At 26.7% G+C, this 24,248-nt stretch overlaps 2 protein-coding genes and 1 pseudogene across 2 annotated transcripts; 1 reads left to right on the top strand and 2 right to left on the bottom strand.

Annotated features, from left to right (window-relative positions):
• Positions 1-840: 840 nt before the first annotated feature.
• On the top strand, positions 841-1,202 carry LOC119611324 (fibrinogen-like protein 1). Its single transcript, XM_037966868.1, has 2 exons — positions 841-963; positions 1,022-1,202. The coding sequence occupies exons 1-2, from the start codon at positions 893-895 to the stop codon at positions 1,152-1,154; spliced, it is 204 nt and encodes a 67-aa protein (XP_037822796.1). The 5' UTR covers positions 841-892; the 3' UTR covers positions 1,155-1,202.
• A 4,322-nt stretch (positions 1,203-5,524) lies between these two features.
• On the bottom strand, positions 5,525-8,560 carry LOC119611329 (annotated as a pseudogene).
• A 2,322-nt stretch (positions 8,561-10,882) lies between these two features.
• Positions 10,883-15,190, bottom strand: LOC119611327 (probable cytochrome P450 311a1). The gene is given in 6 exon segments (XM_037966870.1): positions 10,883-11,499; positions 11,561-11,835; positions 11,838-11,872; positions 14,302-14,554; positions 14,610-14,804; positions 14,904-15,190. Coding segments are annotated over 6 exon segments (1,491 nt in total). The 5' UTR covers positions 15,058-15,190; the 3' UTR covers positions 10,883-10,920.
• Between the last annotated feature and the right edge of the window lie 9,058 nt (positions 15,191-24,248).

Genomic DNA, 24,248 nt, shown 5'->3' with positions numbered 1-24,248 from the left:
ACTATGACTAGTCTATTTTTTTAGTTTTGTTAATAATTTAAAAGAAGTTTTTGTCTTTTCATAATTATCAAGATTCCTAAGAAATATTTAAAACCTTTAAATATCTGTTTCCCAGGAAACCCAGCTGTAGAGTAAAATCTGTCACCTTTTAACCTGCAGCGATAATTTATTGAATACCTAGAATTCACAAAATTCTACATACAAAATAAAATTGATAATAAATAAACAAATAAATTGCAAATGATTCATTTGTTAAATAAAACGCTAAGTAGAAGGTCTTGAGAAAAATGCAATTCAAAACTGTTACTCTTCCAATTTTATTATTTCTATTAATTCAACTTATAAAAGCTGAGAAAGATGATAGAAGCAGTGAGTGGACTACTAGCTCAGTAATTTAGTGCAGAATGTGAATTCCATTAGAAATCAGCTGAAGAACATGAAAATGCAAGTAGTGGGACAAATATGAACATGAAAAATTACTTTGGCAATTGGAGTCATTCGAAAGCTGGTATGCAGATGAGGAAAGATCGAAATGTTCCGCAGATCTTTCTTATATCTTCAATGGTTGGACACCAATACAAAGACGTCTAGATGGTTCGGAGAATTTCTATCGCAATTGGGCGGATTATCAGCAGGGTTTTGGCGATAAACACAAAGAATTCTTTATAGGTTTAGAGCCTTTACATCAGCTAACTAAACCAAAGGACCCCAAGAACTTTTGATCGTACTAGGGGATCATGATAAACATATAGCTTATGCTAATATAATAATTTTATAGTGGGCTCTGAAGCGGACTTATCCGAACTTAAAGATTGGGTTCTTATGTGGGTTTCGGCTGGAGATGCGTTAAGCGAACAGGTGGGTAAGAAATTTACCACTTTGGATCAGGATAATGATGGGTCAAAATTGCATAATTGTGCCAAACTATGACACGGAGCCTGTGGTTGGTTATTGTCATCAGAGGTAGGTTTTGACTTAATGAATGTTTTTGTTTGGTATCATTTTATATTTGTTTTCGTAGTCATCTTAATGGTCCTTATCTGGAGAAACCGGTTTCTGAGAAGGGAGAAAAAGGCATAGTTTGGGATCTGTGGCATGGCATGAATTATTCATTGAAATTTGTTTTAATGATGGTCAGATCGAAAGCTGAATAATATAATAAAATGGATTGATGCTCTTTAAAAAATTGTTTTTAATGACGTAATTTTATTAAATTTTTTTAAAAAGTACTTCTTCAAATTAAACTGAATGAAAAAGTACTTTCTTATATCATAAAAGTCCTTTTTTAGAAATTAAACTGAATTTATAATTTAGTCCAAAAATTGGCTTTTTCCTTAGGCTTAGACTAGACTATATACTAATCTATAGACAACACTAAAACTAGATTATAGACTAGACTATGGACTAGACTATATACTAGAATACAGAATAGAATACAGAATAAAACATATACTAGACTATAGACTAAACTATAGACTATACTATAGACTAGACTATAGACTAGACTATAGACTAGGCTATGGATTAGACTATAGACTAGACCATAGACTAGACTATAGACTAGACTATAGACTAGACTATAGACTAGACTATAGACTAGACTATAGACTAGACTATAGACTAGACTATAGACTAGACTATAGACTAGACTATAGACTAGACTATAGACTAGACTATAGACTAGACTATAGACTAGACTATAGACTAGACTATAGACTAGACTATAGACTAGACTATAGACTAGACTATAGACTAGACTATAGACTAGACTATAGACTAGAATATAGACTAGACTATAGACTAGACTATAGACTAGACTATAGACTAGACTATAGACTAGACTATAGACTAGACTATAGACTAGACTATAGACTAGACTATAGACTAGACTATAGACTAGACCATAGACTAGACTATAGACTAGACTATAGACTAGACTATAGACTAGACTATAGACTAGACTATAGACTAGACTATAGACTAGACTATAGACTAGACTATAGACTAGACTATAGACTAGACTATAGACTAGACTATAGACTAGACTATAGACTAGACTATAGACTAGACTATAGACTAGACTATAGACTAGACTATAGACTAGACTATAGACTAGACTATAGACTAGACTATAGACTAGACTATAGACTAGACTATAGACTAGACTATAGACTAGACTATAGACTAGACTATAGACTAGACTATAGACTAGACTATAGACTAGACTATAGACTAGACTATAGACTAGACTATAGACTAGACTATAGACTAGACTATAGACTAGACTATAGACTAGACTATAGACTAGACTATAGACTAGACTATAGACTAGACTATAGACTAGACTATAGACTAGACTATAGACTAGACTATAGACTAGACTATAGACTAGACTATAGACTAGACTATAGACTAGACTATAGACTAGACTATAGACTAGACTATAGACTAGACTATAGACTAGACTATAGACTAGACTATAGACTAGACTATAGACTAGACTATAGACTAGACTATAGACTAGACTATAGACTAGACTATAGACTAGACTATAGACTAGACTATAGACTAGACTATAGACTAGACTATAGACTAGACTATAGACTAGACTATAGACTAGACTATAGACTAGACTATAGACTAGACTATAGACTAGACTATAGACTAGACTATAGACTAGACTATAGACTAGACTATAGACTAGACTATAGACTAGACTATAGACTAGACTATAGACTAGACTATAGACTAGACTATAGACTAGACTATAGACTAGACTATAGACTAGACTATAGACTAGACTATAGACTAGACTATAGACTAGACTATAGACTAGACTATAGACTAGACTATAGACTAGACTATAGACTAGACTATAGACTAGACTATAGACTAGACTATAGACTAGACTATAGACTAGACTATAGACTAGACTATAGACTAGACTATAGACTAGACTATAGACTAGACTATAGACTAGACTATAGACTAGACTAGACTATAGACTAGACTATAGACTAGACTATAGACTAGACTATAGACTAGACTATAGACTAGACTATAGACTAGACTAGACTAGACTATAGATACTATAGACTAGACTATAGACTAGACTATAGACTAGACTATAGACTAGACTATAGACTAGACTATAGACTAGACTATAGACTAGACTATAGACTAGACTATAGACTAGACTATAGACTAGACTATAGACTAGACTATAGACTAGACTATAGACTAGACTATAGACTAGACTATAGACTAGACTATAGACTAGACTATAGACTAGACTATAGACTAGACTATAGACTAGACTATAGACTAGACTATAGACTAGACTATAGACTAGACTATAGACAAGACTATAGACTAGACTATAGACTAGACTATAGACTAGACTATAGACTAGACTATAGACTAGACTATAGACTAGACTATAGACTAGACTATAGACTAGACTATAGACTAGACTATAGACTAGACTATAGACTAGACTATAGACAAGACTATAGACTAGACTATAGACTAGACTATAGACTAGACTATAGACTAGACTATAGACTAGACTATAGACTAAACTATAGACTAGACTATAGACTAGACTATAGACTAGACTATAGACTAGACTATAGACTAGACTATAGACTAGACTATAGACTAGACTATAGACTAGACTATAGACTAGACTATAGACTAGACTATAGACTAGACTGTAGACTTAAAATTTGTCTTTCCTTAAAATTTTCTTCAATGAAGGAAATCTATGTAAATTCACTTTAAAATTATTCAATTTCAGTTTTTTCCCATTTCGGACTTTAACTTCCAATTAACGTTTTATTCTTTTTTTTCATACTATATTTACCTATCAGTTAGCTTTAACTTTTTGTCGTTTCTGATGTTATTCCTAGTTTTAGGATTAATCTCATGCCACCCAACTGCCCTTTATAAATATAGACAAAGCAACCCTTTCTTGCAGCATGTAAATGCAGTTTTAGATAAAGTTTTTCGCTATATAAAGGCCAAACTCCCTTTGGCTAAAGAAAATTAAAAACTAAATTGAGAAAGGGTAAAGAGAGAGCGGAAGGAAAACAAAAGGATTAACCAAAAAGTATATACGAACAGAGACAGGAGGCTGTAAAAATAACAATAGCTGTGGAATAAAAAAAGAAAACATAGACATCATTTAGATAGCAGCCAAACTGGAACTTTGAAACAAAAGGAAGTTTTTTTTTTCAACAGCCAGCAAATGCAACCCATATTTTTGAAAACCAAACTTACAACAAAAAATTACAAATTGATAAGGGTTTTTTTTTTGTAAAGGCAAACTGCAGTAGGTTTTGTTTTAGAAAAAAAAAGGTCTGGTCAAGACCGGTTTCTGGTTTTATAAAGAAACAATGGTATATGTTTTGTAAAAAGGTAAAATAAGTTTATTACAAAACTGACTTTTATTACAAAATGTTTTCAAAATAACAAATGTAAATTTAATTTATGTGCAAATCAAATTTTAAATGACACTAACATGTCATCATAGAGGGAAACAATTAAATCATACAAAGGAACCCAGATAACGGGATAAAATGTCAATTAGAAGGACTTTGAATTAAATGACCTAAAAAGTTTAAGGAAAAACTATTTGGAGATAAAATTATAATCTTCCAATTTCTAGTTTGTTATTCTTCAGTTTTGATAATTATTTTCTTAAAATTTGTTAAATTTCCTATAAATTTTATGAAATATTTTATAATAATCTTTAGAAATTACCTTAAATTTCTTGATTACACTGTTTAATCGTTGTAAATGTTTTAATCATTATTCTTTCTTGAAACTGTTTTATCTTGATTTATAGTTTATGTCACTGCTTTATCTTGAAACTCTGTTACCAGCAACTGCTTTTCCTAAATTCTTTACACTGTTTTATCTTAAAAAACTTCCCGTTGCAATCTTTTTCTTTTAAGCTGCAGCATTTCTTCATCAATTCACTTATGTAAATAATCCAATTTTCTTTTTATTAATCATTTAATACTCTTCTTAATTTCTGTAAAAATTAAAACTTAAAAAACCTGCAAAATAATAATAATAAAATAAACATAAACTTATTAAACTTTAGTTCATTGATATTTCCCACTAATGCCTTGGCCGTCGATACCACCGAATGTTTGACTATATTAATTATGGGAGCGGCTGAGCTAACAACGGGTGTTACAGAACGTACACTACCACCACTGGGTACATGAAAGAAACACAACATAAAGCCAGCTGCCAAAAGAAAATGAGCTCCAAGAATGGCTATAATCAGGAATAAAGAAATTTTGGAATTTCTTAAGGCTGGTGTGAGAACAGCAATTAAAAACAGAACCGGATAATAAAGCGGCAGTGATGACCAAAAGCCATTGTAGAATAGACAGCTGGAAATGAAGGAAAAGTTAGCATTTTTTCTTAAAGAAATTCATCTTAACTCACTTGTATAACCCACAAATGGAGAACAGGAATGTAAATAGCCAAAGAATAACCATAAACACCATTAAGGCCAACAAAGAAGGGGTGTATCAGCCTGGAAAAAGAACATAAATTGTTAAACTAGCCCAAAGTCCAGGATATCTATAGTCTAGCCTAAACTCCAGGATATCTATAGTCTAGTCTATAGTCTAGTCTATAGTCTAGTCTATAGTCTAGTCTATAGTCTAGTCTATAGTCTAGTCTATAGTCTAGTCTATAGTCTAGTCTATAGTCTAGTCTATAGTCTAGTCTATAGTCGTAGTCTATAGTCTAGTCTATAGTCTAGTCTATAGTCTAGTCTATAGTCTAGTCTATAGTCTAGTCTATAGTCTAGTCTATGGTCTAGTCTATAGTCTAGTCTATAGTCTAGTCTATAGTCTAGTCTATAGTCTAGTCTAGAGTCTAGTCTATGGTCTAGCCTATAGTCTAGTATATAGCTAGTCTATAGTCTATCTATAGTCTAGTCTAGTCTAGTCTATAGAGTCTATAGTCTAGTCTATAGTCTAGTCTATAGTCTAGTCTATAGTCTAGTCTATAGTCTAGTCTATAGTCTAGTCTATAGTCTAGTCTATAGTCTAGTCTAGTCTAGTCTAGTCTAGTCTAGTCTATAGTCTAGTCTATAGTCTAGTCTATAGTCTAGTCTATAGTCTAGTCTATAGTCTAGTCTAGTCTATAGTCTAGTCTATAGTCTAGTCTATAGTCTAGTCTATAGTCTAGTCTATAGTCTAGTCTATAGTCTAGTCTATAGTCTAGTCTATAGTCTAGTCTATAGTCTAGTCTATAGTCTAGTCTATAGTCTAGTCAATAGTCTAGTCTATAGTCTAGTCTATAGTCTAGTCTATAGTCTAGTAGTATAGTCTATAGTCTAGTCTATAGTCTAGTCTATAGTCTAGTCTATAGTCTAGTCTATAGTCTAGTCTATAGTCTAGTCTATAGTCTAGTCTATAGTCTAGTCTATAGTCTAGTCTATAGTCTAGTCTATAGTCTAGTCTATAGTCTAGTCTATAGTCTAGTCTATAGTCTAGTCTATAGTCTAGTCTATAGTCTAGTCTATAGTCTAGTCTATAGTCTAGTCTATAGTCTAGTCTATAGTCTAGTCTATAGTCTAGTCTATAGTCTAGTCTATAGTCTAGTCTATAGTCTAGTCTATAGTCTAGTCTATAGTCTAGTCTATAGTCTAGTCTATAGTCTAGTCTATAGTCTAGTCTAGTCTATAGTCTAGTCTAGTCTATAGTCTAGCCTATAGTCTAGTCTATAGTCTAGTCTATAGTCTAGTCTATAGTCTAGTCTATAGTCTAGTCTATAGTCTAGTCTATAGTCTAGTCTATAGTCTAGTCTATAGTCTAGTCTATAGTCTAGTCTATAGTCTAGTCTATAGTCTAGTCTATAGTCTAGTCTATAGTCTAGTCTATAGTCTAGTCTATAGTCTAGTCTATAGTCTAGTCTATAGTCTAGTCTATAGTCTAGTCTATAGTCTAGTCTATAGTCTAGTCTATAGTCTAGTCTATAGTCTAATCTAGTCTATAGTCTAGTCTATAGTCTAATCTAGTCTATAGTCTAATCTAGTCTACAGTCTAGTCTATAGTCTAGTCTATAGTCTAGTCTATAGTCTAGTCTATAGTCTAGTCTATAGTCTAGTCTATAGTCTAGTCTATAGTCTAGTCTATAGTCTATAGTCTAGTCTATAGTCTAGTCTATAGTCTAGTCTATAGTCTAGTCTATAGTCTAGTCTATAGTCTAGTCTATAGTCTAGTCTATAGTCTAGTCTATAGTCTAGTCTATAGTCTAGTCTATAGTCTAGTCTATAGTCTAGTCTATAGTCTAGTCTATAGTCTAGTCTATAGTCTAGTCTATAGTCTAGTCTATAGTCTAGTCTATAGTCTAGTCTATAGTCTAGTCTATAGTCTAGTCTATAGTCTAGTCTATAGTCTAGTCTATAGTCTAGTCTATATCGTCTATAGTCTAGTCTATAGTCTAGTCTATAGTCTAGTCTATAGTCTAGTCTATAGTCTAGTCTATAGTCTAGTCTATAGTCTAGTCTATAGTCTAGTCTAGTATAGTCTAGTCTAGTCTATAGACTAGTCTATAGTCTAGTCTATAATATATCTTTAAGCTATTTTATGTTATGGACTCTAGTCTGCCCTATGGTCTGTGTATTTTTACTTACATTCTCCGTTTCCAAACCCTCTTGTATGGGTTTCAAACTATACTTAAATAGGCCCCACAAAGCCGCTGGCAATAAATTCACATAGACAAAGATACAACTGGCCGCCACCGAAACCAAGTGAAAATTATAACGCCACTTGTAGTGGTCATCGGCCGCCTGCAAATAACTGGCAATATTGCCACTAATAGCAATACTGAAGATCTGTACATTGAGATAAATAAAATTAGTTTAGTGTTTTGTGTTGATATCCAAAAAAAAACTCACCAAAGTAGTGGTAATCCAAAAAGGACCATACAAATCTGGATTCTGACCTATAATCGATTTCAAATAATTCCCAGGAGCCCTCTTGGGGATCATAGAATTAGCAATACGTTCCAAAACCATTAAGGTGTCAACATTGAAAAATTGCTGATAATATTCCAAAGTCAAGAAGACACTTTATTTGTGCCAGCGGTGGCAGGTTCTGGCAAACCTTCTCCACCATTAGCAGAACCAGCACCATTTGCTGAACCCCCACCCGAGCCGCTTAAAATATTAGCCGAATTACTCATGTCGTAGATTAAATCCTGTAAAGGATCACCACGTTGTCGTCCCGCACCAGAGGAGGAATTGCTATTGGAATGTGTAGGAGAATTGACATTTATTTGTGCCGGAGGACTGCTGGTGTTGGGTTGTATTGGAAAAATCCTTAAATTGCAATAAATCCTCGGACTGCATGTTGTTTTTGTTGTAAGTTTTTTTAATTATATAGAATTTTAATTGTTTTTTTTTAGATTTGTTTATAAATTTAAACAAATTCTTTGGTTTTTTATAATTTTTTTACACGTCGTTAATAATTTGCTCTCTTTATTTTCTCTTGTTGTTAGTCAGCTGTCAAGTGTGTTTTTTTTTCGTTTTGTTGACATTTGCTATGTTTTTGTTTTCATATTGTTGTTGTTTGTTTTTTGAAGCGAGTGCGATGTTTTTGATAAGAGTCAGAGTTGCTGTTGTGAGTTTTTTGTTGTTTTTAACAGGGTTGTTTGGTAAATTATTGAAACCGTTAATTTTTGAAAAATAAAAGAGTTTAAAATGATTTTTTTTTAGTTTTTGAACAAAATAAAGATATTTTTTAGGGTTTTCTTTACATTTAAATAAAATTATGGGACATACAGTGAATTGTGGGTATTTTTATAAAAATTTTAAGAATATGTAAGAAAATAAAGGGATTTTCTTGTTGTTTTTATTAGATTTGAAGGAAATTCAGATTTTTAATAATAAAACAGAGAAAATGTTTTTAAAAAATCATAATTTTACTACATTTTCTTGTTACTTTACACACTTTTATTGATATTATGTAAAACTTATAGAAATCTGTGAGTTTTCCTTCATTTTTAAAAAAGTACTAAAATACTACTATTTCAAAACTGTTGCAATTTGACCAAAATTCGACATTAACTTATATCATTTAAATGCAATTTATGAAAATAGCAATATTTTGTCATTTTTCATACTTTAGTAGTAAAAATACTACTCTTTTTAATAGTAGAGAAAATTATAGTTTGCTATATTTTCGTTTAATAATATTAATATTATGTAAAATTTATAAAAAATTTTTGTAAATTTTGAAAAAAGGAGTAGAAATACTACTTTTTAAAAATGGTTTCAATTTGACTAAAATTTAACTTAAGCTGAAATTACTTACATCTACTTTATGAAAATATCAATATTTTGTCATTTTTCATACTTTTTTAAATAGTAGTAAAAATACTACTCTTTTTAATAGTAGAGAAAATCATAATTTTGCTACATTTTCTTATTATTTTAAACAATTTTATTAAAGTCATATAAAATTTATAGAAAAACTATGAATTTTTGTATAGTTTGAAAAAAGTAGTAGAAATACTACTTTTTAAAAATGGTTCTAATTTGATCAAAATTCAACTTAAGCTGAAATTACTTACATCTACTTTATGAAAGTAACAATATTTTGCCATTATGTACTCATACCTTTTATAATAGTAGTAAAAATACTACTTTTTCAATAATAGAAAAAATCATGAAATCTCAAACTTACTAACATTTTTTATATTTTCTATATGAAAAAGCAATATTTTAATAAATATTTGACTTTTATAAAACAGTAGTAGAAATACTACTTTTTGTAAATTCATCTAATATTCAAAATTTTATCAACTTTCTTATTATTTCTTACTAATTTATTAAATTTATTTTGAAAATTGTGAAAAATTAAAAAAAAATATTTTTTCAAAAAGTAGTAAAATACTACTATTTAAAATTAATTCCAATTTCACTTAAAATATAATTTTATTAATTTTCTTATATTTTTCTGCATGAAACAGCAGGATTTTAGTAATTTTTGGCCATTTTAAAAATAGTACTAAAAATACTACTACTTTTAATTCGTTCCGAATTCGCCTAAAATATAATTTTATATACTTTCTTACACTTTGTGTATGAAACAGCAAGATTTTAGTACTTTTTGTTAATTTTAAAAATAGTACTAAAAATACTACTATTTTTAAATCGTTCCAAATTCACCTAAAATATAATTTTATTTATTTCCTAAAATTTTTCTGCATGAAACAGCAAGATTTTAGTACTTTTTGGTCATTTTAAAAGTAGTACTAAAAATACTACTAGTTTTTAATCGTACCAAATTTACCTAAAATAGAATTTTATTAAGTTTCTTTAATTTTTCTGTATGAAACAACAAGGTTTTTTACTTTTTAGACATTTTAAAAATAGTACTAAAAATACTACTTTTTTCAAAAGTTTGAATTACATATTTTTTTAATGTTTTCTGGCAAAAAATAGTTGGGTTTTTTGTAATTTTGACATTTTGAAAATAGTAGTAGAAATACTACTTTTTTCAAAATGATATAATTTTATTATTTTTTTAAAATTTTTCAAACTTTTCTAATATAAAATAGCTAAATTTCAATATAATTTCAACATTTTGAAAATAGTAGTAAAAATACTACTTTTTTCAATTTGTTCTAAATTTGAAATTTTGTGATATTTTTAGGTTTTCTGTTAAAAAAGTTAAGTTTCAGTATAATTTCGACTTTTTGAAAATAGTAGTAGAAATACTACTTTTTTCAAATTTGCTTAAAACTAAAATTTTCATAATTTTTTACACTTTTCTGCTATAAATTACGAAAATTAATTATATTTTTACCATTTTTTAAAATAGTACAAAAAATACTACTTTTTTAGGTTTTCAAAATTTTTCTTTATTTTCTTAAAAATCTGTCTCACAATCTTTCATTAAAAACCAAATTTATGCCATTTTTGGCCTTTAAAACCATTTGTGCCATTAACACCAATTCCTCGTCAGGATCTCTGAGAGAAACTTGTAACTTCTGTAAAATTTTTACGGTCAAAATTTTCATTATCAAAAAGGCGTATTTGCGTCCAATGCATATATGGGGGCCCGCTGAAAAAGGAATATAACTAAATTTGGGAACTTTTTCATAGGATTTCTTAGTAAAACGTGAGGGTTTAAAGGACCAAGGGTCCTCGAAAAGGCTTTCATCATGAGCCAAACCGTACATATTAATCCATAAAGTAATGCCAGCAGCATAAGTACGTTGACCGATTTTAGTGGGCTGGGTAGTTTGTCTTCCGGTTAAAGGTACTATGGTATAGAACCTTAGGCATTCTTTAATAAACATATCCAAATATTCTAATTTATTAAGATCGCTGGGTGTTAAGGATTCACTATAATCCAAATTATGATGCTGTAACTCCTGTAATAGACGTTTTTGCTCCTCGGGATATTTGCCTAAAGCGTATAGCACAAAGGACATGGTAGCAGTAGTGGTGTCAACTCCCTTTAAAGTGGAAAAATATTTGGTCAATTTACATTATAATCCAAAAAGATGTAGATCTTACCGCAAACACAAAAGTATTAACTTCATCTCGGATTTCCTTCAAGGTCAAAGGTTGCTGATCTATTTCCACTGTTAGTAAAGTATCTAAAAGACATTGAGGTCTTTTACGTTTACCACTTCCACCGATATCAATCAAATCTCCTGATTCTTTTAATTCTCTGAAATATTCTTGTCTTTCCTTTATAACCGATTCCATTAAGGTGTGTATAATATTAAGATTTTTATCCAATTCCTGGCAAGCGGAAGTTTTATTGTAAATGAAATCGGAGAATAACAAGGATTAGTCATTCTGGCGAAAAGTAATTCACTAGTTCTAAAAATAATTATAAAAAAATTAAATCTTAAGAATGTCATGAAAAATTAAAAATATTTGAAATTTTTAAAAAAGTAGTATTTTTAGTACTATTTTAAAAATGTGTTAAATATAATAATTTATATCTTTTTTGTAGCAGAATAGCGTAAAAAATATAAATTTTCAAATTTGGAGCAATTTGAAAAAGTAGTATTTTTAGTACTTTTTTAAATAAGTCAAAAAAGTACCAAAATCTTGTTGTTTCATACAGAAAAATTTAAGAAAGTATGTTAAATCAACTAAAATAGAATTTGAAACGATTTCAAAATAGTAGTATTTTTAGTACTATTTTAAAAATGTTAAAAAATTACTAAAATATAGCTGTTTCATACAGAAAAATATAAGATAAGTAAATAAAATACTATTTTAGGTGGATTTGGGATGATTTAAAAATAGTAGTATTATTAGTACTATTTCGCAAATGTCCAAAAAGTACTAAAATCTTGCGGTTTCATACACGAAAAAGTAAGAAACTATGTTAAATTCTATTTTAGATGAATTTGAAACGATTTAAAAATAGTAGTATTTTTAGTACTATTTCGCAAATGTCCAAAAAAAATACTGAAATCTTGCAGTTTCGTACAGAAAAATGTAAAAAAGTAAATAAAATTCTATTTTAGGGGAATTTATAACGATTTTAAAATAGTAGTATTTTTAGTACTATTTGGAAAATCTACAAAAAATACTAAAATCTTCATGTTTCATATAAGAAAATGTAAGAAAATAAAAAGGTTATGTTTTAGGTGAATTTGGGATAATTTGAAAATAGTAGTATTTCTACTACTTTTTAAAAAATTTTCAAGTTTTTGTTCACAAATTTCCCAATAAACTTAATAGATTTGTAAGAAACAACAATAACGGTTAAAATTAATAAAATTTCGAATTTAAGACCAATTTTAAAAAGTAGTATTTCTACTACTATTCTAAAAAGGCGTTAATCTTATTAAAATATTAATATTTTCATATAGAAAATATAAGAAATGTAGTCAAATGTTAATTTCAATCAAATTGCAACAATTTTGAAAAAGTAGTATTTTTTACTACTTTTTACAAAATTTACGAAATATGCCCAGTTTTTCTACAATTTTCACATGATATTTATAAAATTGTATAAAATAACAAGAAAATGTAGTAAAATTATGATTTTCACTACAATTTAAAAAAAGTAGTATTTTTACTACTATTTAAAAAAATATTAATATTGCTATTTCCATAAATTATATGTAAGTTTTATAAGATAAATTCGAATTTAGGTCAAATTGGAACAACTTTAAAAAGTAGTATTTCTACTGCATTTTTTTAAATTTACAAAATATGCACAGTTTTTCCATAGATTGATTGTACATGATATTAATAGAATTTTCTAAAATAACAAGAAATGTAGAAAGATTATGATTTTCTCTACAATTTAAAAAAGGAGTATTTTTACTACTATTTAAGAAAATGAAGAAAAATTCAAAATATTGCTATTTCCATAATATGTAATAACAGCTTAATTTGAATTTAGGTCAAATAGGAATAATTTAAAAAAAAGTAGTATTTCTACTACTTTTTGACATTTTTGCAAAATTTGTCAATTTTTTATTAATTTTTTACTAGGAATGTAAAAAATGTAAGAAATATAAAAAAAAATCTTTTTTAAGATTAAATTGCAACAAATTAAGAAAAGTAGTATTTCTACTACTTTTTATAAAATGTTTAAAAATTTAAAAATGTTCGATAAATTTTAAATGAATTTTCATCAAATTGTTTTAAATAATATATAAATAGTAAAATTTAACCAAATTATAAGGTTTTTATGAAATTTAAAAAAGTAGTATTTTTACTACTATTTTAAAAATATATGAAAAATTTCGAAAAAAATCGCTATTTTGAGAAGTAAATGTTAGAAATATAAGAAAATAAATTTTTAGTTGAAATTAAAACTATTTAAAAAAAAGTAGTATTTCTACTACTTTTTACAATTTTAAAATATTTGGCAAAATTTTAATAATATTTATTAGGAATGTAAGAAAATAAATAAAATGTCTAATTTAGTTGAAATTTTACAAATTTATAAATATGTAGTAGTAGTATTTTACTACCTTTTTCCAAAAATTTCAAAAATCCAAAAAAATTTTTAAATTTCTTAAAATTAAGAGAAATGAGTTGTAAATAACAAAATTTAAGCAAATTATAAGGTTTTTTATGAAATTTAAAAAGTAGTATTTCTACTACTTTTTGAAAATTTGTTAAAAATTTAACAAAATTTTGTTATTTCATTTAGGAAAAGTGTGATAAGTTGTTATTGGTTGAAATTTAAACATTTTCAAAATAGTAGTATTTTACTACTTTTTTAAAAAAATGCCAAAAAAATATTTTTTTAAGTTTTTTTAAATTTTCAAACTTACCTATGAAAAGCATGAGTATAAAAATGATTTTCATCCTTTTGTGATTGTAAATTTTTACCCATAGAGGTCTCTATTATAGAGTCCATTATGCAGGGAAATAAATAATCCGTTATTTCCACCGGTTTCGTTTGTAAATTTCTTAAAATTTCCACCAAAATGTCAGCATGTTGGCAAATGGTTTCGGTGAAACCATTTAGAATGTTAGGATGAAAGGCGGGCCCCAAGGCCTTACGATGAGACTCCCAAAATTGGCCTAAAGAAAGCTAAATATAAAAAATTTCTTTCTATTTAAGAAATTTCATAAATACCATGACTTATTAGTAAACCATTGCCGATAAGTTTGTCCAACAACAAAAAAGTATCTGCTTTTCTTAAAGAAGAATCCTGTAAAGCATCACGATTTTCTTCAGGGGTATGTAAAAATACCCAAAGTTTGGGTCCCAGCCAGAGGCGAAAAGATTCTCCACAAGTTTCGCGAAAGTTTTGTATGTGAAAAAGAAGTTCTAGTAAAAAAAAAACAAATTTAATTATTTGTTTTCTATGTTGCTAAATGCATTAAGTTATTTTTAACTTAATCTTAATCGAAATGGAAAATAACTCACTTTCTGGTGTTAATTTTGTTATCATTTGCACATTGCCCATGAAAGGTATTGCCCAGGGTCCAGGCATTTGTATGCCGGTTAAAAATACTTTATACCATTTTAAGAAAAAATACACCGAAGCAAACACCAAACAGAATACTAAAATCACAGACATTTTTCTAAAAAATTTCAAATAAAATTTTTTATAATTTAATTTTTAATTAATACGAGTTTTTTTGTTTCTTTAATTTTTCTTTAAATTTCAACGCAAACGCTTCAATACTTCTACTCAGTGGGAGTTCCAAACTAATACTAAAAGACCAAATATGTTTTGTGTATTGATAGCCAAGAATTTAGTTCTCTCTTCCATATAGTTGTTATTGTTTAAATAACAAGATTATAATAATTATATTGTATGCTAAATATTGTTTACACTCAAAGAAAAATATAATTAAAATAGTGATCCCATTTCAATATTAAAAGAAATTGAGAAATTGTTTAAAATTATCTATAAACTACTTTTTATGGTAAAAAACTATAAAAATTGTTAAAAAGTTAAATTTAAGACATTTTAAAAAAAGTATTTCTACTACTACTTGAAAAATTTCAACATTTTAGCTTATTAAAGTTTTTTACAGAACTAGGAAAAAACTAGAACAGAACTAGAACAGAATTAGAACAGAACTAAAATAGAACTATAATAGAACTAGAGCAGAACTAAAATAGAACTAGAATAGAACTAGAACAGAACTAGAACATAACTAGAACATAACTAGAACAGAACTAGAACAGAAATAGAACAGAACTAGAACAGAACTAGAACAGAACTAGAACAGAACTAGAACAGAACTAGAACAGAACTAGAACAGAAATAGAACAGAACTAGAACAGAACTAGAACAGAACTAGAACAGAACTAGAACAGAACTAGAACAGAACTAGAACAGAACTAGAACAGAACTAGAACAGAACTAGAACAGAACTAGAACAGAACTAGAACAGAACTAGAACAGAACTAGAACAGAACTAGAACAGAACTAGAACAGAACTAGAACAGAACTAGAACAGAACTAGAACAGAACTAGAACAGAACTAGAACAGAACTAGAACAGAACTAGAAACAGAACTAGAACAGAACTAGAACAGAACTAGAACAGAACTAGAACAGAACTAGAACAGAACTAGAACAGAACTAGAACAGAACTAGAACAGAACTAGAACAGAACTAGAACAGAACTAGAAACAGAACTAGAACAGAACTAGAACAGAACTAGAACAGAACTAGAACAGAACTAGAACAGAACTAGAACAGAACTAGAACAGAACTAGAACAGAACTAGAACAGAACTAGAACAGAACTAGAACAGAACTAGAACAGAACTAGAACAGAACTAGAACAGAACTAGAAACAGAACTAGAACAGAACTAGAACAAACTAGAACAAACTAGAACAGAACTAGAACAGAACAGAACAGAACTAACTAACTAACTAACTAACTAACTAACTAACTAACTAACTAACTAACTAACTATAACTAACTAACTAACTAACTAACTAACTAACTAACTAACTAGCAACTAACTAACTAACTAACTAACTAACTAACTAACTACTAACTAACTAACTAACTAACTAACTAACTAACTAACTAACTAACTAACTAACTAACTAACTAACTAACTAACTAACTAACTAACTAACTAACTAACTAACTAACTAACTAACTAACTAACTAACTAACTAACTAACTAACTAACTAACTAACTAACTAACTAACTAACTAACTAACTAACTAACTAACTAACTAACTAACTAACCTAACTAACTAACTAACTAACTAACTAACTAACTAACTAACTAACTAACTAACTAACTAACTAACTAACTAACTAACTAACTAACTAACTAACTAACTAACTAACTAACTAACTAACTAACTAACTAACTAACTAACTAACTAACTAACTAACTAACTAACTAACTAACTAACTAACTAACTAACTAACTAACTAACTAACTAACTAACTAACTAACTAACTAACTAACTAACTAACTAACTAACTAACTAACTAACTAACTAACTAACTAACTAACTAACTAACTAACTAACTAACTAACTAACTAACTACTAACTAACTAACTAACTAACTAACTAACTAACTAACTAACTAACTAACTACTAACTAACTAACTAACTAACTAACTAACTAACTAACTAACTAACTAACTAACTAACTAACTAACTACCTAACTAACTAACTAACTAACTAACTAACTAACTAACTAATTAACCAACTAATTAGCTAACTGACAAATTTTGCTGAATTTGGCTTAATTTGAAAAAAGTAGTATTTTACTACTATTTTCTAAATGTACAAAAAACCCTGCATTTTCGTTTAAAGCTTTATTAATTGACTTGAAGATGACGTTTAAATGTGTTTTTTATGATTTTCATTCAATCAATTCTCTTAGAAAATCAATATGAATTAAAAATTTATTAAGAATAATAGAACATTTAGTTTCACTTACCTTTTAATTTTTATACCTAATAAAACAACTTCTCCAAAATTTTTCTTTCAATATATTCAATTTTCAATTCATATTTAACTTGATTTTTCTTTTAGTATTATTTTTATCTTTTTATTTAGTTTCTTTATTTAACAATTTCTGTATTTAATTCTTTGCACATTTATAAATGTTTTTTTAATACTTTTTCTCTTTAATTTAAACTTTTTAAAATTATTCGCTGTGGCGTCTTTATGCATTTCAATCAATTCATTAGTTATTTGTCAATCAATTGCAATTTTTTTTTTATTTTTTTCAATTAAATTACTTTTGCAATTTGTTAAGTGTGTAGACAAAGGAGAAGAGGGATTTCTTTTAAGGAATTTTAAAAATTGTTGTAGTTTAAGTACTTTTTTTAAAAAGGTTGTAAAATCAAATTTTTAGTATAGAAAATCTATAAAAGTAATGAAAAAACGTATTTTACTGCTTTTTAAAAAAGTAGTATTTTTACTATTTTTTTTAAAAAAGTAGTAAAATTCTTTGAAATATTTTTTTATATCAGAAAATACATTTTTTAGACCAAAAAAAGACTAAATAAAAACTCATTTTGACACCGTTTTTAATTAGTAGTATTTTTCTACTTTTTTAAATTTTGTAAAATTGTTCAAAATATTGTTTTTAGAGCAAAAACTTTATTAAACTTACAGAAAAACTTCTTTTTGTTGATTTTAAAAATAGTAGTATTTCTACTACTTTTTTAAAATTTTGTAAAATTGCTGAAAATACTGTTTTTAGAGCAAAAACTTTATTAAACTTATTTTTGTTGATTTTAAAAATAGTAGTATTTCTACTACTTTTTTAAAAAAGTGTCTAAAATTGCTGTAAACACATTTTTATGAAATAAAAACATCCAAAACCAGCAGCAAAAGTAGGAATAACAAATTTTGTGAATTTTAAAAATAGTACTATTTCTACTACTTTTTTTAAATTTTATAAAATTACTGAAAATACTGTTTTAGAGCAAAAATTTGAAGAAACTTACAGAAAATCTTATTTTTGTTGATTTTTAAAATAGTAGTATATCTACTACTTTTTTTTAAAAGTGTCTAAAATTGCTGTTAACACATTTTTATGAAACAAAAACATCTAAAAACAGCAGCAAAATTAAAAATAACAAGTTTTGTGTATTTTAAAAATAGTAGTTTTTTACTACTTTTTTTAAAATTTTGTAAATTGCTCAAAATACTGTTTTTAGAGCAAAAACTTTATTAAATTTACAGAAAAACTGATTTTTATTGATTTTAAAAATAGTAGTATTTCTACTACTTTTTTAAAAAAGTGTTTAAAATTGCTATAAATTTATTTTTACAGTAAAATCTTTATAAAAATAGCTAAAAAACACATTTTTGTTAATTTTTAAAATAGTAGTATTTTTACTACTTTTTTTTAAACAGAAATTTTCTAAAATTTTTGTTTTCTTCTCCTTTTGTTCAACTTTTTAGCACAAACTAAAAAATATATTTCAATATTTTACTGTTTTTTATCAATATTTAATAAGTTTTTTTTTTGTAAATTTAAATTTTGATTACCAATTTATTAACATTATTTTGTTATTGTTAAAACTACAGCTATTTTAAATTATTTCTTTTGTTTTTTTGTTTTATAAATGTATTTAACTTGTTAACCATTTGTGTATGGCTGTATACATGTGTGTGTATGTTAGAGTGTGTGTATGTGTTCTTATTTCTTATTAAAGCCAAGTTAATTGTTAATTTACAGCTTCTTCCAAACAATTAATCCTTTTATTCAGAGATTGCTTCAGCTGTCATTTCCATTTATTCGTTCTCACTCGGTTACTTCTTGGTTGTTGTATACTTATCCATTTGACAATTTTTCATTTGTTAGTTTTAAATACTATTTAATATATATTTTTTTTCAATATTTTAGTAATAAAAATATAATTATAAAATCGAAAATTAAAAATATCTACACATTTATTTCAATCATTTCAATCAATAACAGTAAAAGCGATAACTTGTATTATTTAATGTATAATTTATTAATATTTTGGTTGTTTGTATTAAGTGTTTAATTTGTTGTTTTTCTTTTGTTTTCAATGTTTTACTCCTTAAAGGAAGTATTGTTTTTATTTCATTCAATATATTTCTATGCAAAACATGCACATTCATGTCTCGTTGCTGAAGTTTACTTAAGAAAATTTATAAAAAATAAAAATATCAATCCATTAAACTTAAAATAATCAAAAACAACATAAACCCTCTACAAAAAAGCATAAAATTAAACAAAAACATTAATTTTCAGTTTTTTAAAAAAAGTAGTATTTCTACTACTTTTTTAAATTCCACCAAAAATTACTTTTTTATGTATTTGAAGCCATTAAAAGTCTTCTAGAAGTTAAAAACCGGTTTTTAAACAATTTTTGAAATAGTAGTATTTCTACTACCTTTTTTAAATTTTGCAAAAATTTCAATTTTATGCATTTTTAACCATAATATATGGGTTTAAAAGCGAAAAACTAATTTTTAACCATTTTTAAAATAGTAGTATTTCTACTACTTTTTTAAATTCTTCTAAAAATCACTTTTTTGTGCAATTTAAGCCATAAAAAAGTTTTTTGGAGCTAAAAATCGTTTTTTTCAACAATTTTAAAAATAGTAGTAGTTCTACTACTTTTTTAAATTTCCCAAAAAAAAAAAATCAATTTTTAAGCATTTTAAGCCCAGACAAGTCGTCTAGAATATAAAAATCGTATTTTAAACAATTTTTAAAATAGTAGTATTTTTAGTACTTTTTTCAATTTAGGAAAAAATCCAGCTATGACCACTAAAGTCATTTTCTGAAGGGGACGTTATATGTGGGGTAAGGTCAATTATGGACCGATCCTTATAAAATTCGACAAAGAGATTTAGGTTCCTAGAAGACATGTTCATGTCCGATTATGGACCGATCCTTATAAAATGTTATAAAGTGTTAAGGCCCAGGAAGATGCCTGCGATGATGACTATCTAGATATTTCCTCATAAGAGGCACAAATTTGTTTACAAAAAGATTAAGGAAGTAGCTAGTTCCATTTGGACTCTATCGTATTTTCAACAGACAGACAGACGGACGGACAAGGCTAGATCGTTTTAAAATATATTCAGAACCCAGAATATATATAATTACAAATGTATTAGTATTAAGTTTAAATGTTAAATAAAGAAAAATTATTAAATAATTTTATTAAATATCAGAATGAATTAATTCTTGGAAAATCCAAACATTCAGAGGTAAGTTGGAAGGTGTGTTTTTACAGGTTTCTTAGCTTCATAATAATAGCAAAACGTCCAGTTTCTAGACACTTTTGGTCACTAAATACCAAAATTTTGATTAAAATTTAGGTCTTATGTTTATTCTCAGTCCATTTTTGGACTTTCCAGCCAGATTCTGCCACTAGTTCAAGAGATTAAAGCGACCTAGGTCCCACACTCATCAAAATTCCCTCTACATATGGGGGTTCTTGTCTGGACAATTGAAAAAAATTTGCTAGCCAAGACAAGAACCTCGTGTATTGGAAAAATCTTGATGTAAAATTAAATTTCGTGGAATATTCGGTTCAAAATTTTTGTGCTGAAATTTTTAAGAAATATTGGACCTAGCTCAATTCTGAAACCATTTTCGGATTCAGCATAGATTTTAGTTCTAAATGTCAAATTTCAGTTGCCCTAGGCCTTAAGACCCCGTAGTTATAGTACAAATTGTTCAAAATAAAAAAATTTCGAGAATTTTGATGAAACAATGGACCTAGGTCCATTCTGAGTTCATTTTCGGATTCAGCATGGGAAATTACCAGAAAGGTGATTTTCCAGCCAGATTCGGCCAGTAGTTTTCGAGATTAAAGCAAACAAAAAAATAAATTTGATATTTTGTTGTAGTATGGGTCCTCGGTCCAACATTCATCAAAATTTCAGATTTTTTTTCATTTTGCTTCAAACTCGGAAACTACTGGTCGAATCTGGCTGGAAACTGAGCTTTCTGGTAAAATCCCATGCCGAATCCAAAAATGGACTCAGAATGGACCTGGGGCCAAAATTTAATTAAAATTCCCGATTTTTTTATTTTAAGCAATTTGTGGTATTATATCTGGGTCGTGAGGCCTAGAGCTGCAAAAATTTGATATAAGAGATTAGTACTTAAGCTGAATCCGTGAATCTGAGACCAATATTTCATCAAAATTTCCTCTATATTTAAGGGTTCTGAAAAATTATTTGCTAGCCAAGGCAAGAACAGAACCATAACAGAACTAGAACTGAAGAGAATTGATCTAAAACTAAAGTGGAATTGTTTCAGATCTTGAACTGAATAAAAGACTAAACAAATTTGTTTATTTGTATCTTTATTTCAGATTTAGTGTATCTTCATTTCAGATATCTTAAGTATATCTCTATTTATATAGGCTTTATACTATGTTTAAAAAGTCTGGTGGTGGTCCGCCAACATGATGATTGATGCTGCCTCACCATCATCAGCCACAACGATTAAATTCGATATAGCAAAAAGGACCTTATATGGGAGTTTTAAAAAATAGTAGTAGTTTTACTACTATTTTGAAAAATGTTAAAAAATCACATTTATAGGACTTTAAAGTGAAAATATCATTAGCAATACGAAAAAAATTAGTTTTTGACAGTTTGAAAAATAGTAGTATTTTCTACTACTTTTTTGAAGAATGTTTAAAAATATCTACTACTTTAGTTAAAAGTTACCATAAAAAGTACTTAAAAACTTGTTTTTACTTTCTTTTAAAATAAGTAGTATTTCTACAACTTTTTTTGAAAAAATGTTTAAAATCATATATTTAGCTCTTTTAATGAATTTTTGCTTAAAAATATAACAAAAATCCGTTTTTTGCGTTTTAAAAAATAGTAGTATTATTACTACTATTTTGAAAAAGTCACATTTTTAGGACTTTTAAGTGAAAATGTTATTAGCAATACGAAAAACAATAAGTTTTTGACAGTTTGAAAAATAGTAGTATTTCTATCACTTTTTTGAAAAATTTTTAAAAATTAAAATTTTCCGCTATTTTACTGAAAATATCAGTAATACGAAAAGAATAAGTTTTTGGCAGTTTGAAAAATTGTAGTATTTCTACTACTTTTTTGAAAAATTTTTAAAAATTTCTACAACTTTTTCCAAAAATGTTAAAATAAAACATTTTTAGTTGCTTTAACTAAAAATTACCATAAAAAATACTTAAAAATTTCATTTTAGTTTCTTTTTACAAAAGTAGTATTTCTACTACTTTTTTTGACAAATGTTTAAAATCATATTTTTAGCTCTTTTAATGAATTTTAGCTTAAAAATATAACAAAAATCAGTTTTTTTTTTTGCATTTTAAAAAATTGTAGCATTTCTACTACTTTTTTGAAAAATTTTAAAAAAGCAATTTTTATGATTTTCTAGCTTTAAAAATTGTTTAAAATGCCACAACATAAGGTTTTTAGCATTTTGAAAAATAGTAGTATTTCTACTACTTTTTTTAAAGATTTAGAAATTAATTTTTTGTAATTTTTAGCTTAAAACTATCATAATAAGTACTAAAAAGTGAAATTTTTGGTATGTTTAAAAATAGTAGTATTTCTACTACTATTTTAAAAAATTTTAAAAACTAATTTTTTGTTTAATTTTATTAAAGAAAATGGTTTTAATGAAAAAAAAATCATAAAAATCAAATTCTTAAGTAAAATAAAATTAAATTAAATAAAAAAAAAAAAAACTGAAAATTTAAAATTTTTAAAAAATATTTATTTTTTTTTTATTTATTATTAATATTTTTTTCTTTCTGCAGTTTCACTTAAAAATTATTGTCAATTTTTAATAAAATTAAGAAATAAGAAAAAGTTTTATTTTTTAGAGGGGGTAAGGGGAGGAGAGGTGTTTACTTCTTTTAAACAATAATAATAATGATAATAATAAAATATAAAATAAATTTAAAAAAAAATAAAACAAAACTAATTTTAATAAAAAAGCGTTTTTGTTGGATTTTTAGTTTATAATAATAAAAAAAAACGTTTATACAAAATATTAACTAAATAACTAAAATAATTAAAGTTTTTTTTTATAAATAATTTTTCTCTTTAAAAAGCAGGGGGGTTTAAGGGGAAGAGTGGTTGTTAGAGAAAACTAAAATATAAAACAAATTCTTTATGAGAAAAAATTTTTTTTTCAACAAATTTAAGATTTGTTTTTTTGATTTTGTTTTTAAGGTTTCAACACAAATTTTCAAATATCACAATTAAAAATAAAACAAAATATTTTTATTTAAATTTAATAATTAATTAATAAGAAACATAAGTTTAACTATTAATAATAATAATTATAAAAAAATTAATAAAAAAATTTTTAAGAACTTAAGAAAAGTTTTACAATTACTTTTGACAAACTACTGGCTACTTTTGGTTACAAACAAAATTTTCAAACACTTAATGAAAAAAACATAAATTTTTTGTTGTTGTTACTTTAAAAAAAAAGTGAAAAAACATAAACAATACAAAAGTCTACAAATAATAAGGTTTTTGTTTTTTAATAATAGTTTATATTAAATTTTAAAAAGAAACAATTTTACAGATTTTTTTAAATATATTTTTTAAAATATATATAAAACTACTAAACTAAAAGAGAATTTTTTAAAAATTCTCTTTTTTCACATACTCTCTTGACAGACAACAACAATATCAAAAAAAAAAAAGAGTAGAAAAAAACAACAGTGTTACCAGGCATGAAAAATTTACAACTTTAGTACTTTTTTTCAGTACTTTTGTATAGTCTATAGTCTAGTATATAGTCTAGGCTATAGTT

The sequence above is a fragment of the Lucilia sericata genome, unplaced genomic scaffold (assembly GCF_015586225.1).
Source record: "Lucilia sericata isolate MDLA Ls3-8-SP2 unplaced genomic scaffold, ASM1558622v1 Contig001421F_arrow, whole genome shotgun sequence".
Taxonomy (NCBI): domain Eukaryota; kingdom Metazoa; phylum Arthropoda; class Insecta; order Diptera; family Calliphoridae; genus Lucilia; species Lucilia sericata.
This window is presented reverse-complemented; position numbering and strand designations above follow the sequence as displayed.

Coding starts and splice junctions, on each gene's coding strand:
- LOC119611324 (XM_037966868.1), top strand. CDS start 893: ATGATGGGTCAAAATTGCATAATTGTGCCAAACTATGACACGGAGCCT. Junction 964..1,021: donor GTTGGTTATTGTCATCAGAG/GTAGGTTTTGAC, acceptor TTGTTTTCGTAG/TCATCTTAATGGTCCTTATC.